The sequence below is a fragment of the Hyperolius riggenbachi genome, chromosome 6 (assembly GCF_040937935.1).
Source record: "Hyperolius riggenbachi isolate aHypRig1 chromosome 6, aHypRig1.pri, whole genome shotgun sequence".
In the NCBI taxonomy this organism is placed as follows: domain Eukaryota; kingdom Metazoa; phylum Chordata; class Amphibia; order Anura; family Hyperoliidae; genus Hyperolius; species Hyperolius riggenbachi.
Window position 1 is genome coordinate 322351439 of NC_090651.1, and position 14558 is coordinate 322365996.

Sequence of the window (14558 nt, forward strand, 5' to 3'; positions counted from 1 at the left end):
GAGGAGCCCAAGGTCTCTAACATCCACAAGCTTCATCATGGAGAGAGGAAGAGAATTCCAATGGAAACATGTGAGGCTCTAGTGAACTCCATACCTAAGAGAGTTAAGGCATTGCTGAAAAATAATGGGAGGAGCAAAACATAATGACACTTTCAGTAGTAAGGGGTGCGTTTTATACATAAAGATGATGTCCAGAACTCCGCTTTAAATCAGCACCGACAGCCTCTTTATTCTCACTCCAGGTTTCCTTTTAAATAACACAAAAACACAAATTAGCTTTATAAAATGCTTTATAAAATGCAAAGTGTTTACTTTTTACTTTCAAATTGTGTTTTGTGGCAGCAATAATCCACATGTTGCGAAGTAAATCCTGCACAGGGATTCTTTTTATGAAGGAACAAAGTCTATTTTCTCTTTGTATCAAAACAAATCACAGCGGAGCTGCATTGTGCGCTTACAATGTCATAATTTATGCATTTGAGTTTTTTGGGACTACAGTAGAATCTAAATAAGCGGCTCTCCACAAATGGCACAGAAAGCAAAACAAACAGAAACAGACAGGGAGTCACGTGGGATAACACAATGCTAAGGAAGTGCTTTGCTGTAACCCATAGCAACCACACATACTACACACACACAATGCAAGCAAAGTGAGCATCCATTGGGCAACCCCAGGAACAAGTATTTATGAGGGTCATCCAGAAACAGCTGTTTCTCTCCTTCTTCTTCTCTTCCTGCACTGCTTGTCACGTGACATCAGGAAAGGGTTTTCCATAAGGCACTGTAGGCATATGGCTATTAATGGTAATTTTTTTTTTCATCAAAAATGCTATCTTTCGACGTGATTTGAACGATGGTAAATAATTGGAAGGCAAATATCAACTGTTCCTATTAATGGAATGATTTAAGAAGGTTTTACGTTCTGACTTGATTATAAAATCCAATTTTCGGACCGATCATTATTCCTTTTCTGATCGACTGAAGAATCGTATCAAGTCGATTTGCGCCACAATCTGTGCAGTTGTCTATACAGGTCAATCATAAAAAGTGCGTTGAAAGATTGAATCTGAAGGAAAATTTGTACCATTAATGACCGTTAATGGGTACCTTAAAAATGATATAAGATTAGAGTGTAAGATTCTAAGGACAGTTAGTATAAGATTCTAAGGAAGGGATCAGAGTTCAGAATATTTTTACTTGAGGGTGTGGCCTGTGTTCAGAGGCAGAGTTTAAGTCAGCAGAACGCCTGTGCCTATGGGTTTCAGAATTTTAAATTCAACGCTGCATGACATGACAGCTTCTATGGCAAAAGGTGGTCTCCGGGCCTCGGTATAGACACTGTAGTGCGGGGAGTTCCAATGGTCAAGAGGGTCATCAAACCTCCAGAATCAACTCCGATATGCATATATTCCATAGGAACTCAACCCTCAGCGGAAACTTTTCCAATGCTTCACTTTATTTTATGCTTCATTGCAGTATACACAGTATAACAAAGCCGGCACAACGTTTTGGGCAGGATGCCCTTTATCAAGTTGACTTGAAATAAAGTGAAGCATTGGAAAAGTTTCCACTGAGGGTTGAGTTCATATGGAATATATGCATATTGACCATGCCAGGAGCAATGCATGGATGCCTGAAAATCGAAGGGAGCTGCAGGAAAGGTAGAAGATGGCGCCTGGAGGCTCGGTGAGTAATTTCTACCCTACAATGCTCTGCAAACCCTCCAAAGCACTGTCCCCGTTATCCCCCTCAGGCATGCCGGTTAGTTGAGACTTCCAGTTGCCTGTGTTCCGGGGTAACGGGGACTTTGTTGTACTTGGAACATAAATACCGTATATGAAATCAGTCCCAAATTGCTCCCTTACCAATAACGTAAATATAATGCACTACTCATTTTTCTTCCCTGAATATGAGGTTTCTTTGCACCAATCAATTTTTCAAGATGTCTTCAAGTGCTTTAAATGTCATGTCTTTTGTTTTTCTCATTACAGGAGAGCTGTGCTCGGGTATTGCTGTATCGTGGGGCAAGCAAAGACATCAAGAATCACAATGGTCAGACCCCATTCCAGGTATGGAGCTTTTACCATCAGAGGCGTAGCTACCAATAGGCAAAAAATCTCAACCACACAGATGGATGCCACACCAGTAGACAGCTGCCAGAGGTTCCAATCTCCACAAATGGCAAAGGCAAACTCAAGTAAATCCTCAGCGCTTTGCTACTGTCACATCAAATCATACTTCACAATCAGGGTCTTTACTACCTGAAGCCACCCAGTGTGCCAAAGTTACAAACTCATGGATGGCCACCACCACACAAAAACAAAATGGCATTGTAATGATCGTAAAGAAAACCTGATACACATTAATTAAAAGCAATGCACACAGGAACTTTTTGCATAAATTCACATCAAACACAATGGACATATGCAGTGTTTTGAACAGATTGTTATCTAGACCACTCTCTAACCCAACTGGTTTCAACATACCGGGGTTGTCAGGGGTAATGGAGAGTGAGTTGTAGTACTGGGCAATATATGAACTCCACCAGTAACACATCTCTCCATCTCTCCCTACGGGACCACTCTACCAATTTAAAAGTATTGGGTGCTACCTACTACTTGGGGGCTGTCAGCTGACTTACGCCTTAACAACCTCAGTTGAGAGCAGGGGAAGGGATGTTCCTAATGCCAGAGGAGGCGTTTTGCAGGAGTGCCTCTCCTGCGAGGGACACCCCTTCCTCCTGTTAGGTTCCAACAAGCTGCTTTGTCTGCAATTCCAGGGGGTCGCAGGGCAGCCCAGGGGAACTGAGAGTGGTGCAAAGGGGTCACAGAGGCATGTTATGGAGCAGGGAACATGCCTCTGTGTCCCATTTGCCATTCCGCTCACCCCCCATGCCATTTCAGGTACACTTTAAGGTGCTTATAAATGTTCAATAACAGTAGAAAATAATGATTTCAACATTATTTCTTTTGAATGGTCTGATGAAAAATTACTATTTGTGAAAGTAAAAAGCACCACTTAAAGCAATCAACTTTTATTTGTTGGTTTCCGGGTTACAAATAGTTGCTTGAGATGCTGAAATCTGACTAGTCGCTGGGCAAGAGTCAGTTAGCTAGTTGGATTTTGTTTTTTAGATATCCAAACAGTTGAGGAGTGACTCAGAAGAGGGTCATGTCTTTGCCACATCATTGGATGACACATATCTCTGAAGGTCATGTGTAGACTCATAGGCTGACGTCAGGTATATATTTGGAAAGTCCATGGAGGCATCCACTGCATGGGGCAATATCCAGAGGAACACTTCTCCAGTAAATGGCAGGTTATTCCATTCTTGGCTTCTGATATAGTTCCCAGTGGATGGTATGGTCCAGAAATACATCCATCATCGCACAGCCTCCAGGATATATATATATATATGTGTGTAATTTACTGTGCCATGACGTGTGCTGAGACTAGTCATGGTAACTCAGTGATCCCGACTGACTCTCCTCAATTGAATTACTCATATGATATGGCCCTTAAAGTGAATCTCCAGACTAACAATCTACTCAGCAGCAATGAAAAAAGGCTTGGCGTTTAACAGTTTCACAGCATCAAAACTTTGTTTTTCTTACCTAAGCCTCCAGGGGCATAACTAGAAATCACAGGATGGGGCCCCCTCCCCCTGCACACTGAATAGAGACTGTCTACAAATCTTTGTCTACAAAACTTTGTATGATTCATTATCAGTTGCTGAGCAGATGCAGTCATTAGAACAATTGTGCAGAGAGCATAACGTTTTTTCTTTCCTTGCCCTTAGTTGTCAGTCTCTCAGGATGGGGCCCCCTGTGGCTTCTGGGCCCCCCTGCAACTGCATCCCTTGCAGGGTCTATTGTTACGCCCCTATATTTTTAGCTGCACAGAAGAAAAGTGCCCGGGCATTTTTCCCCTGATGCTGTGCAAAGCATGATGGGATTTCTGATGTTGTTCTCGTTCTGCTGTTTAGGTGCATTTTTTTTTTTTTTTAAATTATGAATTTGAGATTTGAAGCCTAGCGCACGCAGCTGGGGAGGGGTGATCAGGACACAGGACAGTTGGAACTGTATCTCATGCTCCCTGTCACCTCCTTTCAAACAAAAAGATGGCTACCCCCCATGAAAAAGATGGCTGCCCCCATAAAATCACAAACATCTGCTTGTTCTTTTAAAACAGGGTGGGTGAGGCTAGGTTTCCATTTGTGTGAAAACGGGCCAATTCCAAGAATTCGGATGGAATTTGGCAGCCTATAAAACTCTATGCAGAGCATTCGAATTCGTGGCCGGGGAAAAAATCGGAGGCCCTGCAGCATAATTCTGTGCGTCACTGTCCGAATCCCATAGCCGAGCATAGCGCGGCTAGAGGGATTCGGCTGCGAGACATGTCACAGCTGTGCCGGAAACGCATCTCGCAAGGCACAAGTGGAAACGGGGCCTAAGAGATTATATTACCTATCTATTTTAATTAACTTAACTAATGTAACTTAATGACTTGTTTGACTTATATTCCTACCTTAAAGGGGAACTTCAGCCTAAACATAAACTTATGTTTATTTAGGCTTAAGTTCCCCTTTAATGTAAGAATATACTGTGCATGCCTGTTACTGGTCTATGGGAACATACTGTACATATAGACTATTGGTCTATAGCAGTGATGGCTAACCTTGGCACTCCAGCTGTGACAAAACTACAAATCCTATCATGCCTCTGCCTCCTCGAGTTATGCTTAGAGCTGTCAGAGTATTGCAATGCCTCATGGGACTTGTAGTTCCACCACAGCTGGCGTGCCAAGGTTAGCCATCACTGGTCTATAGGAATATACTGTGCATACTGACTACTGGTCTATATGAACATACTGTGCATACAGACTATTGGTCTATACTAGGAATATACTGTGCATACTGACTACTGGTCTATAGGAATATACCTGTACTGTGCATACTGACTACTGGTCTATAGGAACATACTGTGCATACAGACTATTGGTCTATAGGAATATACTGTGCATACAGACTACTAGTCTATAGGAATATACTGTGCATACAGACTACTGGTCTATAGAAGTATACTGTGCATACTGACTACTGGTCTATAGGAATATACTGTGCATACCGGCTTCAGGTCTATAGAAGTATACTGTGCATACAGACTACTGGTCTATAGTAATATACTGTGCATACAGACTACTGGTCTATAGTAATATACTGTGCATACAGACTACTGGTCTATAAGAATATACTGTGCATACAGACTACTGGTCTATAGGAGTATACTATGCATACAGACTACTGGTCTATAGGAACATATTGTGCATACTGACTACTGATCTATAGAAGTATACTGTGCATACAGACTACTGGTCTATAGGATAGGAACATACTGTGCATACTGACTACTGGTCTATAGGAATATACTGTGCATACAGACTACTGGTCTATAGGAATATACTGTGCATACTGACTACTGGTCTATAGGAGTATACTGTGCATACAGACTACTGGTCTATAGGAACATATTGTGCATACTGACTACTGATCTATAGAAGTATACTGTGCATACTGACTACTGGTCTATAGGAATATACTGTGCATACTGACTACTGGTCTATAGAAGTATACTGTGCATACAGACTACTGGTCTATAGGAATATACTGTGCATACAGACTACTGGTCTATAGAAGTATACTGTGCATACTGACTACTGGTCTATAGAAGTATACTGTGCATACAGACTACTGGTCTATAGGAATATACTGTGCATACAGACTACTGGTCTATAGAAGTATACTGTGCATACAGACTACTGGTCTATAGGAATATACTGTGCATACAGACTACTGGTCTATAGAAGTATACTGTGCATACAGACTACTGGTCTATAGGATAGGAACATACTGTGCATACTGACTACTGGTCTATAGAAGTATACTGTGCATACTGACTACTGGTCTATAGGAATATACTGTGCATACAGACTACTGGTCTATAGGAATATACTGTGCATACAGACTACTGGTCTATAGGAATATACTGTGCATACAGACTGCTGATCTATAGGAATATACTGTGCATACTGACTACTGGTCTATAGGAATATACTGTGCATACTGACTACTGGTCTATAGGATAGGAACATACTGTGCATACAGACTACTGGTCTATAGAAGTATACTGTGCATACAGACTGCTGATCTATAGGAATATACTGTGCATACTGACTACTGGTCTATAGGATAGGAACATACTGTGCATACCGGCTACTGGTCTATAGAAGTATACTGTGCATACAGACTGCTGATCTATAGGAATATACTGTGCATACAGACTACTGGTCTATAGGAATATACTGTGCATACTGACTACTGGTCTATAGGAATATACTGTGCATACAGACTACTGGTCTATAGAAGTATACTGTGCGTACAGACTACTGGTCTATAGGAATATACTGTGCATACAGGCTACTGGTCTATAGGAATATACTGTGCATACTGACTACTGGTCTATAGGAATATACTGTGCATACTGACTACTGGTCTATAGGAATATACTGTGCATACTGACTACTGGTCTATAGGAATATACTGTGCATACTGACTACTGGTCTATAGGAACATACTGTGCATACAGACTACTGGTCTATAGGAATATACTGTGCATACTGACTACTGATCTATAGGAATATACTGTGCATACAGACTACTGGTCTATAGTAATATACTGTGCATACAGACTACTGGTCTATAGGAATATACTGTGCATACAGACTACTGGTCTATAAGAATATACTGTGCATACTGACTACTGATCTATAGAAGTATACTGTGCATACAGACTACTGGTCTATAGGATAGGAACATACTGTGCATACTGACTACTGGTCTATAGAAGTATACTGTGCATACTGACTACTGGTCTATAGGAATATACTGTGCATACAGACTACTGGTCTATAGGAATATACTGTGCATACAGACTACTGGTCTATAGGAATATACTGTGCATACAGACTGCTGATCTATAGGAATATACTGTGCATACTGACTACTGGTCTATAGGAATATACTGTGCATACTGACTACTGGTCTATAGGATAGGAACATACTGTGCATACAGACTACTGGTCTATAGAAGTATACTGTGCATACAGACTGCTGATCTATAGGAATATACTGTGCATACTGACTACTGGTCTATAGGATAGGAACATACTGTGCATACCGGCTACTGGTCTATAGAAGTATACTGTGCATACAGACTGCTGATCTATAGGAATATACTGTGCATACAGACTACTGGTCTATAGGAATATACTGTGCATACTGACTACTGGTCTATAGGAATATACTGTGCATACAGACTACTGGTCTATAGAAGTATACTGTGCGTACAGACTACTGGTCTATAGGAATATACTGTGCATACAGGCTACTGGTCTATAGGAATATACTGTGCATACTGACTACTGGTCTATAGGAATATACTGTGCATACTGACTACTGGTCTATAGGAATATACTGTGCATACTGACTACTGGTCTATAGGAATATACTGTGCATACTGACTACTGGTCTATAGGAACATACTGTGCATACAGACTACTGGTCTATAGGAATATACTGTGCATACTGACTACTGATCTATAGGAATATACTGTGCATACTGACTACTGGTCTATAGGAATATACTGTGCATACTGACTACTGGTCTATAGGAACATACTGTGCATACTGACTACTGGTCTATAGGAATATACTGTGCATACTGACTACTGGTCTATAGAAGTATACTGTGCATACAGACTACTGGTCTATAGGAACATACTGTGCATACTGACTACTGGTCTATAGGAATATACTGTGCATACTGACTACTGGTCTATAGGATAGGAACATACTGTGCATACTGACTACTGGTCTATAGGAATATACTGTGCATACTGACTACTGGTCTATAGAAGTATACTGTGCATACTGACTACTGGTCTATAGGAATATACTGTGCATACTGACTACTGGTCTATAGAAGTATACTGTGCATACAGACTACTGGTCTATAGGAATATACTGTGCATACTGACTACTGGTCTATAGGAATATACTGTGCATACTGACTACTGGTCTATAGGAATATACTGTGCATACTGACTACTGGTCTATAGGAATATACTGTGCATACTGACTACTGGTCTATAGGAACATACTGTGCATACTGACTACTGGTCTATAGAAGTATACTGTGCATACAGACTACTGATCTATAAGAATATACTTTTCTTAGGCTTGGTTCACACTTAAAAAGGCGTCCAGTCCTGTCCCGTCGGTTTTTGACAGTTGGCATCAGTTTTCCATGTGTTTCTATGGCTGTGTTCACACATAAATCTGTATATGTCCAGTCCTGTCAGTTTCTTTTATCAGTTTTGTATGTATTTTTATTGCTGTGTACACATATAAAAGGTGTAAACATTTAACTGAATGTTTACCACAATAAAATATTTTGAAAACTAAAACTAAAAGGTGTACATTTCCGGTCCAGTCAGGTAAACTTATAGAAAACTGATTCGAAACTGACAGGACAGTCCTGAACCGGACTGGACCAGACCAGGTATGGTACGATATGTACACATTTATTTAAGTGGCTGGATAAGGTGGTGGATAATAGTGATGCTCGGATGTGCCTCATCCACGAATTCGGAAATCCGCGTGGTTGCAAAAAAAAATCCGCATTCGGCCCCGCCGCATGCGGATTTTCGTCTGCGTCCACGCAACCACGCGGATTTTTTCCCGTGAATGGCGTAATCACGCGCGGATTCACGCCCGTAGGCGGATTTTCTTTTAACGTTAATAACAAAGCCCCCATACATGCTACAGTCCCCCAAATAGCATGGATTATCGAGGTGATAAGGGGCAACATAACTTCAACATAAAAAATTCCCCCAAAAATTTTTTTTCTAGAGAAAATGGATTTTAAAGTGAAATCAACACTTTAAATGGGGCTATTAATTGGTAATAAGTGGTTTTAAAAAGGGATATACGCGTTAAGCAGTCAAAGAGGTGAATGCGAGTTCCAATGGCACTTGGCGGCGAAGGTACCGCTGGAGGAGGATGAGTGGCTGACGGCAAAAAGGCTCCAGAGAGGTTTTTGTAATATTTTTTTGTTTTTTTTGCAGCAATTAGCAATGACATCGCAGCAGAGTTGTCAGTGGACACGGGCAGTGTGAACGCAGAGTGCAGTGGTGGTAGCGACTGAGTCAGGAGAAGGACTATGCGGGCGGTCAGTTCAGCAGCACAGAAGGACCACGGCAACATACTGGTGGTAGTAGTAGCAGCACAGCGTCATAGTGCTGGCCAAAAAATTAAATGCACCCGGTGACCCGGGCAGTGTGAACGCAGAGTGTAGTAGCGACTGAGTCAGGAGGACAAAGCGGGCGGTCAGTTCAGCAGCAGCAGCACAGTAGTAGTAGCACAGCGTCATAGTGCTGGCCAAAAAATTAAATGCACCCGGCGACCCGGGCAGTGTGAACGCAGAGTGTAGTAGCGACTGAGTCAGGAGGACAAAGCGGGCGGTCAGTTCAGCAGCAGCAGCACAGTAGTAGTAGCACAGCGTCATAGTGCTGGCCAAAAAATTAAATGCACCCGGCGACCCGGGCAGTGTGAACGCAGAGTGTAGTAGCGACTGAGTCAGGAGGACAAAGCGGGTGGTCAGTTCAGCAGCTCAGAAGGAGGACCATGGCAACTTACTGGTAGTAGTACCATAACACCAAAAAATTAACCAAGGTAGGCACTAGGCAGGTAGTAAATGTCTTTATAAAGGCAGGCATAGTTAACAACAGCACATGCAGCAGCCACTTCATGTCCCCCTGTGTCCGACAATAGGGGCCAGGAACTCACCTTCCACCCAAGCCTGGTTGATTTTCAGGAAGGTGAGTTTGTCCACAGAGGCGTGGGAGAGCCGAGAGCGCTTCTCTGTGACCACGCCACCGGCCGCACTAAAGCATCTCTCTGAGAGGACACTGGAAGGAGGGCAGGATAGGAGTTCCAGGGCGTACTGGGAAAGCTCGCTCCAGATGTCCAGTCTCTTGACCCAGTACTCCAAGGGGTCCACGGGGCAGTCGGTGTCATTGAGCCCGCTGGATGACCCCATATAGTCAGACACCATGGTGGTCAGTCGTTGCTTGTGCTGGTTGGTGGTGGATGCTGTGGCGGGCACCTCTGTTCTGGGCTGCTGCACTGCATACAGGCTCTTGCTTAGGCTCTTCAGGATGAGCGTAATGACCTAATTACGATTTTGCGAAATTTCGCGTAATTAGTGTAATTACGATTATGGCCGTAAGTACATAATCGTAATGAAGAAGGATTTCGCGAAATTTCGCGTAAGCGTAATTTTCGCATTACAGTCGTATCATGCCGTAATTTCGCATTAAACGCTACCGTAATTTCGCGTTAAACCGTAACGCTCCGTATAATATAAAAAAGCCGCCGACTTTAAGGGTTAATAGCAAAGCCCCCTTAAATGCTAAGAGCCTCAAATTTGGAGAATATATTAAGGAGATCAGGAGGAATAAGAGGAAAATTTTTTTTTTCAAAAAGACCTTATAGTTTTTGAGAAAATCGATGTTAAAGTTTCAAAGGAAAAATGTAAACATTTAAAAACCCGCCGACTTTAACGGTTAATAGCAAAGCCTGCTTAAAGTTTAGGAACACCAAATTCCCAGGGTATATTAAGGGGATCAGTGGGAATAAGAGGAAAATTTTTTTTTTCAAAAAGACCTTATAGTTTTTGAGAAAATCGATTTTTAAGTTTCAAGGGCGAAAATGTCTTTTAAATGCGGAAAATGTCAGTTTTTTTTTGCACAGGTAACAATAGTGTATTATTTTCATAGATTCCCCCAAGTGGGAAGAGTTTTACTTACTTCGTTCTGAGTGTGGGAAATATAAAAAAAAAACGACGTGGGGTCCCCCCTCCCAGACCTCTTTAACCCCTTGTCCCCCATGCAGGCTGGGATAGCCAGAATGCGGAGCACCGGCCGCGTGGGGCTCCGCACCCTGACTATACCAGCCCGCATGGTCCATGGATTGGGGGGTCTCGGAAGGGGAGGGGCAGCCAAGCTTTCCCCTCCCCCTCCGAGCCCTTGTCCAATCCAAGGACAAGGGGCTCTTCTCCACCTCCGATGGGTGGTGGAGGTGGAGGCCGCGATTTCCTGGGTGGGGGGTTCATGGTGGAATCTGGGAGTCCCCTTTAAAAAGGGGTCCCCCAGATGCCCACCCCCCCTCCCAGGAGAAATGAGTATAGAGGTACTTGTAGTACCCCTTACCCATTTCCTTTAAGAGTTAAAAGTAAATAAACACACAAACACATAGAAAAAGTATTTTAATTGAACAAAAAACATAACCACGAAAAAAGTCCTTTAATATTCTTAATTAACCATTAATACTTACCTGTCCCTTTAAATAAATGATCCCACGCAATATCCTCGGAAATGTTCTATCAGTTACAATGTAACAAAGTTATTATGTAACAACTTTGTTACATTGTAACTACGCCGCACCCGACGCCACTCGCCGCTCAGCCGCCGCATACGCGTCCGTGCAGGACGCTAAGTCCCCGCAGCTCCCGCTGTCCACCCCGCCCACATCTGTCACCCACATGTCACCCACATGTGGGTGACATGTGGGTGACATGTGGGAGAGGCGGGGAGGGCAGCGGAGCCGGCGGGGACTTAGCGTCCTGCACGGACCCGACAGAGCTCTGAGCTATATAGCTCAGAGCTCTGAGAAGCATCTTTGTATTTGGGCTCCAAGGAGCCCCATTGGTCCTTAGCAGACCAATGGGGTTCCTTCAAATCAGAAGGAACCCCATTGGTCTGCTAAGGACCAATGGGGCTCCTTGGAGCCCAAATACAAAGATGCTTTCGAGAGCTCTGAGCTATAGCTCAGAGCTCTGTCGGGTCCTGCAGCGCAGACGCGGAGGCGGCGGCGGCGGTGAGTGACGTCGGGTGCGGCGTAGTTACAATGTAACAAAGTTGTTATATTGTAATAACTTTGTTACATTGTAACTGATAGAACATTTCCGAGGATATTGCGTGGGATCATTTATTTAAAGGGACAGGTAAGTATTAATGGTTAATTAAGAATATTAAAGGACTTTTTTCGTGGTTATGTTTTTTGTTCAATTAAAATACTTTTTCTATGTGTTTGTGTGTTTATTTACTTTTAACTCTTAAAGGAAATGGGTAAGGGGTACTACAAGTACCTCTATACTCATTTCTCCTGGGAGGGGGGTGGGCATCTGGGGGACCCCTTTTTAAAGGGGACTCCCAGATTCCACCATGAACCCCCCACCCAGGAAATCGCGGCCTCCACCTCCACCGCCCATCGGAGGTGGAGAAGAGCCCCTTGTCCTTGGATTGGACAAGGGCTCGGAGGGGGAGGGGAAAGCTTGGCTGCCCCTCCCCTTCCGAGACCCCCCAATCCATGGACCATGCGGGCTGGTATAGTCAGGGTGCGGAGCCCCACGCGGCCGGTGCTCCGCATTCTGGCTATCCCAGCCTGCATGGGGGACAAGGGGTTAAAGAGGCCTGGGAGGGGGGACCCCACGTCGTTTTTTTTTTATATTTCCCACACTCAGAACGAAGTAAGTAAAACTCTTCCCACTTGGGGGAATCTATGAAAATAATACACTATTGTTACCTGTGCAAAAAAAACTGACATTTTCCGCATTTAAAAGACATTTTTGCCCTTTAAACTTAAAAATCGATTTTCTCAAAAACTATAAGGTCTTTTTGAAAAAAAAAATTTTCCTCTTATTCCCACTGATCCCCTTAATATACCCTAGGAATTTGGTGTTCCTAAACTTTAAGCAGGCTTTGCTATTAACCGTTAAAATCGGCGGGTTTTTAAATGTATACATTTTTACTTTGAAACTTTAACATCGATTTTCTCAAAAACTATAAGGTCTTTTTGAAAAAAAATTTTTTCCTCTTATTCCTCCTGATCTCCTTAATATATTCTCCAAATTTGAGGCTCTTAGCATTTAAGGGGGCTTTGCTATTAACCCTTAAAGTCGGCGGCTTTTTTATATTATACGGAGCGTTACGGTTTAACGCGAAATTACGGTAGCGTTTAATGCGAAATTACGGCATGAACGAAACGCGAAATTTCGCGTTGAAAATTACGCTTACGGTATTTTCAATTACGATTTTAATGGCAATTTCGCTATGCTAATTTCGCATCGTAATCGCAAATTTCGCATGCGTAATTATAGTAATGCGAAATTACGAAAATTTCAGCTCAACTCTAGTCTCCGGGGCGCCAGTTGCTGCTGCTGCTGCTGGTGGTTGTTGTTGTGCTGCTAGTGGCAATGGCAGGCACCTCTTGCTGGCTTGGCAGAGCAGTTACAGTGGGGGTGGAAGGCTGGGGGAATGCTTCCAGTAGTCTGCGCACAAGGGCCTCCTTCAACTCCCTTGTGCGTTGCTCGGTGGTGGATGGCATCATTAAGTCTCCCAGCTTCCCCTTCAGACGGGGATCAAGCATCAAGGTAATCCAGATGTCCTCCCTTGAACGCATCTGGATCACCCGGGGGTCCCTGCGAAGGCAGCGCAACATGTGCACAGCCATGGGAAACAAGTGGGCCCTGCCAGCAAGATCTTCCTCGTCCTCGCCATTGTCCCATAACGCATGCCTGTCCTCTTCCTGTGCCATGTCGTTGTCCTCCTCAAACCGCCATCCGCGTACAATGCCTGCTGCACTCTGCTCCTCCTCCTCCTCCTCATTCAGGTTAGGGACCTCCAACTCTTCCACTACCTGCTGTGAGCCCTCCTCTGAGCTGGACTGTGCTGCCATCTGCTCCTGTTCTTCCAACTGCCTCAGGGCTTCATCCCCACGCTCAATTAAATTGTCCATTGCCTGCAACAGTAGACAAAACAAGGGCACCCACTGGCACACAGAGGCCCGCTCCTCACTGACCATCTTGGTTGCCTCCAGGAAGGGACTCAGCACCAGGCATAGTTGCTGCATCAGTGTCCACTGAGTGGCAGTAATCATGGGGACTTGCTGGTTGCTGGGGACACTTGGGTCTAGCATGTAGGCCCTAAGAGCCAGCCTGTGCTGACACAGCCGCTCCAACATGGCCAGAGTCGAATTCCAGCGAACTGGCATGTCGATGATCAGCCGGTGTTGTGGCCTTCCATACTGCTGCTGTAAGGTGGACAAGAGTGCAGAGGCAGTGGCTGACAGGCGGAAAAAGCGTACCACCGCCCGGGCATCCTGCAGCAGCTCGCTCATCCCCTGGTAGGTGCGCAAGAAGCGCTGCACCACAAGATTGAGCACGTGGGCCAAGCAGGGGATGTGCTGGAGGTTTCCCTGCTGCACTGCTGCCACCAGGTTGGCCCCGTTATCGGCTGCCACATACCCCACTTCCAGGCCTCTGGGGGTCAGCCACCTCTGCTCCTGCTTCCTGAATGCGGCCAGGACGTTGGTGGCCGTAAGCCTCTCTTTCCCCAGGGTCACCAATTTTAAAAGGGCTTGGCAGTGCCGAGGCTTGGCG

The 14558-nt window shown here is 44.2% G+C and overlaps 1 protein-coding gene across 5 annotated transcripts in view; it reads left to right on the top strand.

Moving 5' to 3' along the window:
• The window catches only part of SHANK1 (SH3 and multiple ankyrin repeat domains 1), a 656518-nt gene that overhangs the window by 369693 nt on the left and 272267 nt on the right, over window positions 1–14558 (top strand). For all 5 annotated transcript variants that reach the window (XM_068241408.1, XM_068241411.1, XM_068241409.1 and 2 more), the window contains one exon: window positions 1992–2069. In XM_068241408.1, coding sequence (XP_068097509.1) covers window positions 1992–2069 — 78 coding nt within the window. The remainder of the gene's footprint in view (window positions 1–1991; window positions 2070–14558) is intronic.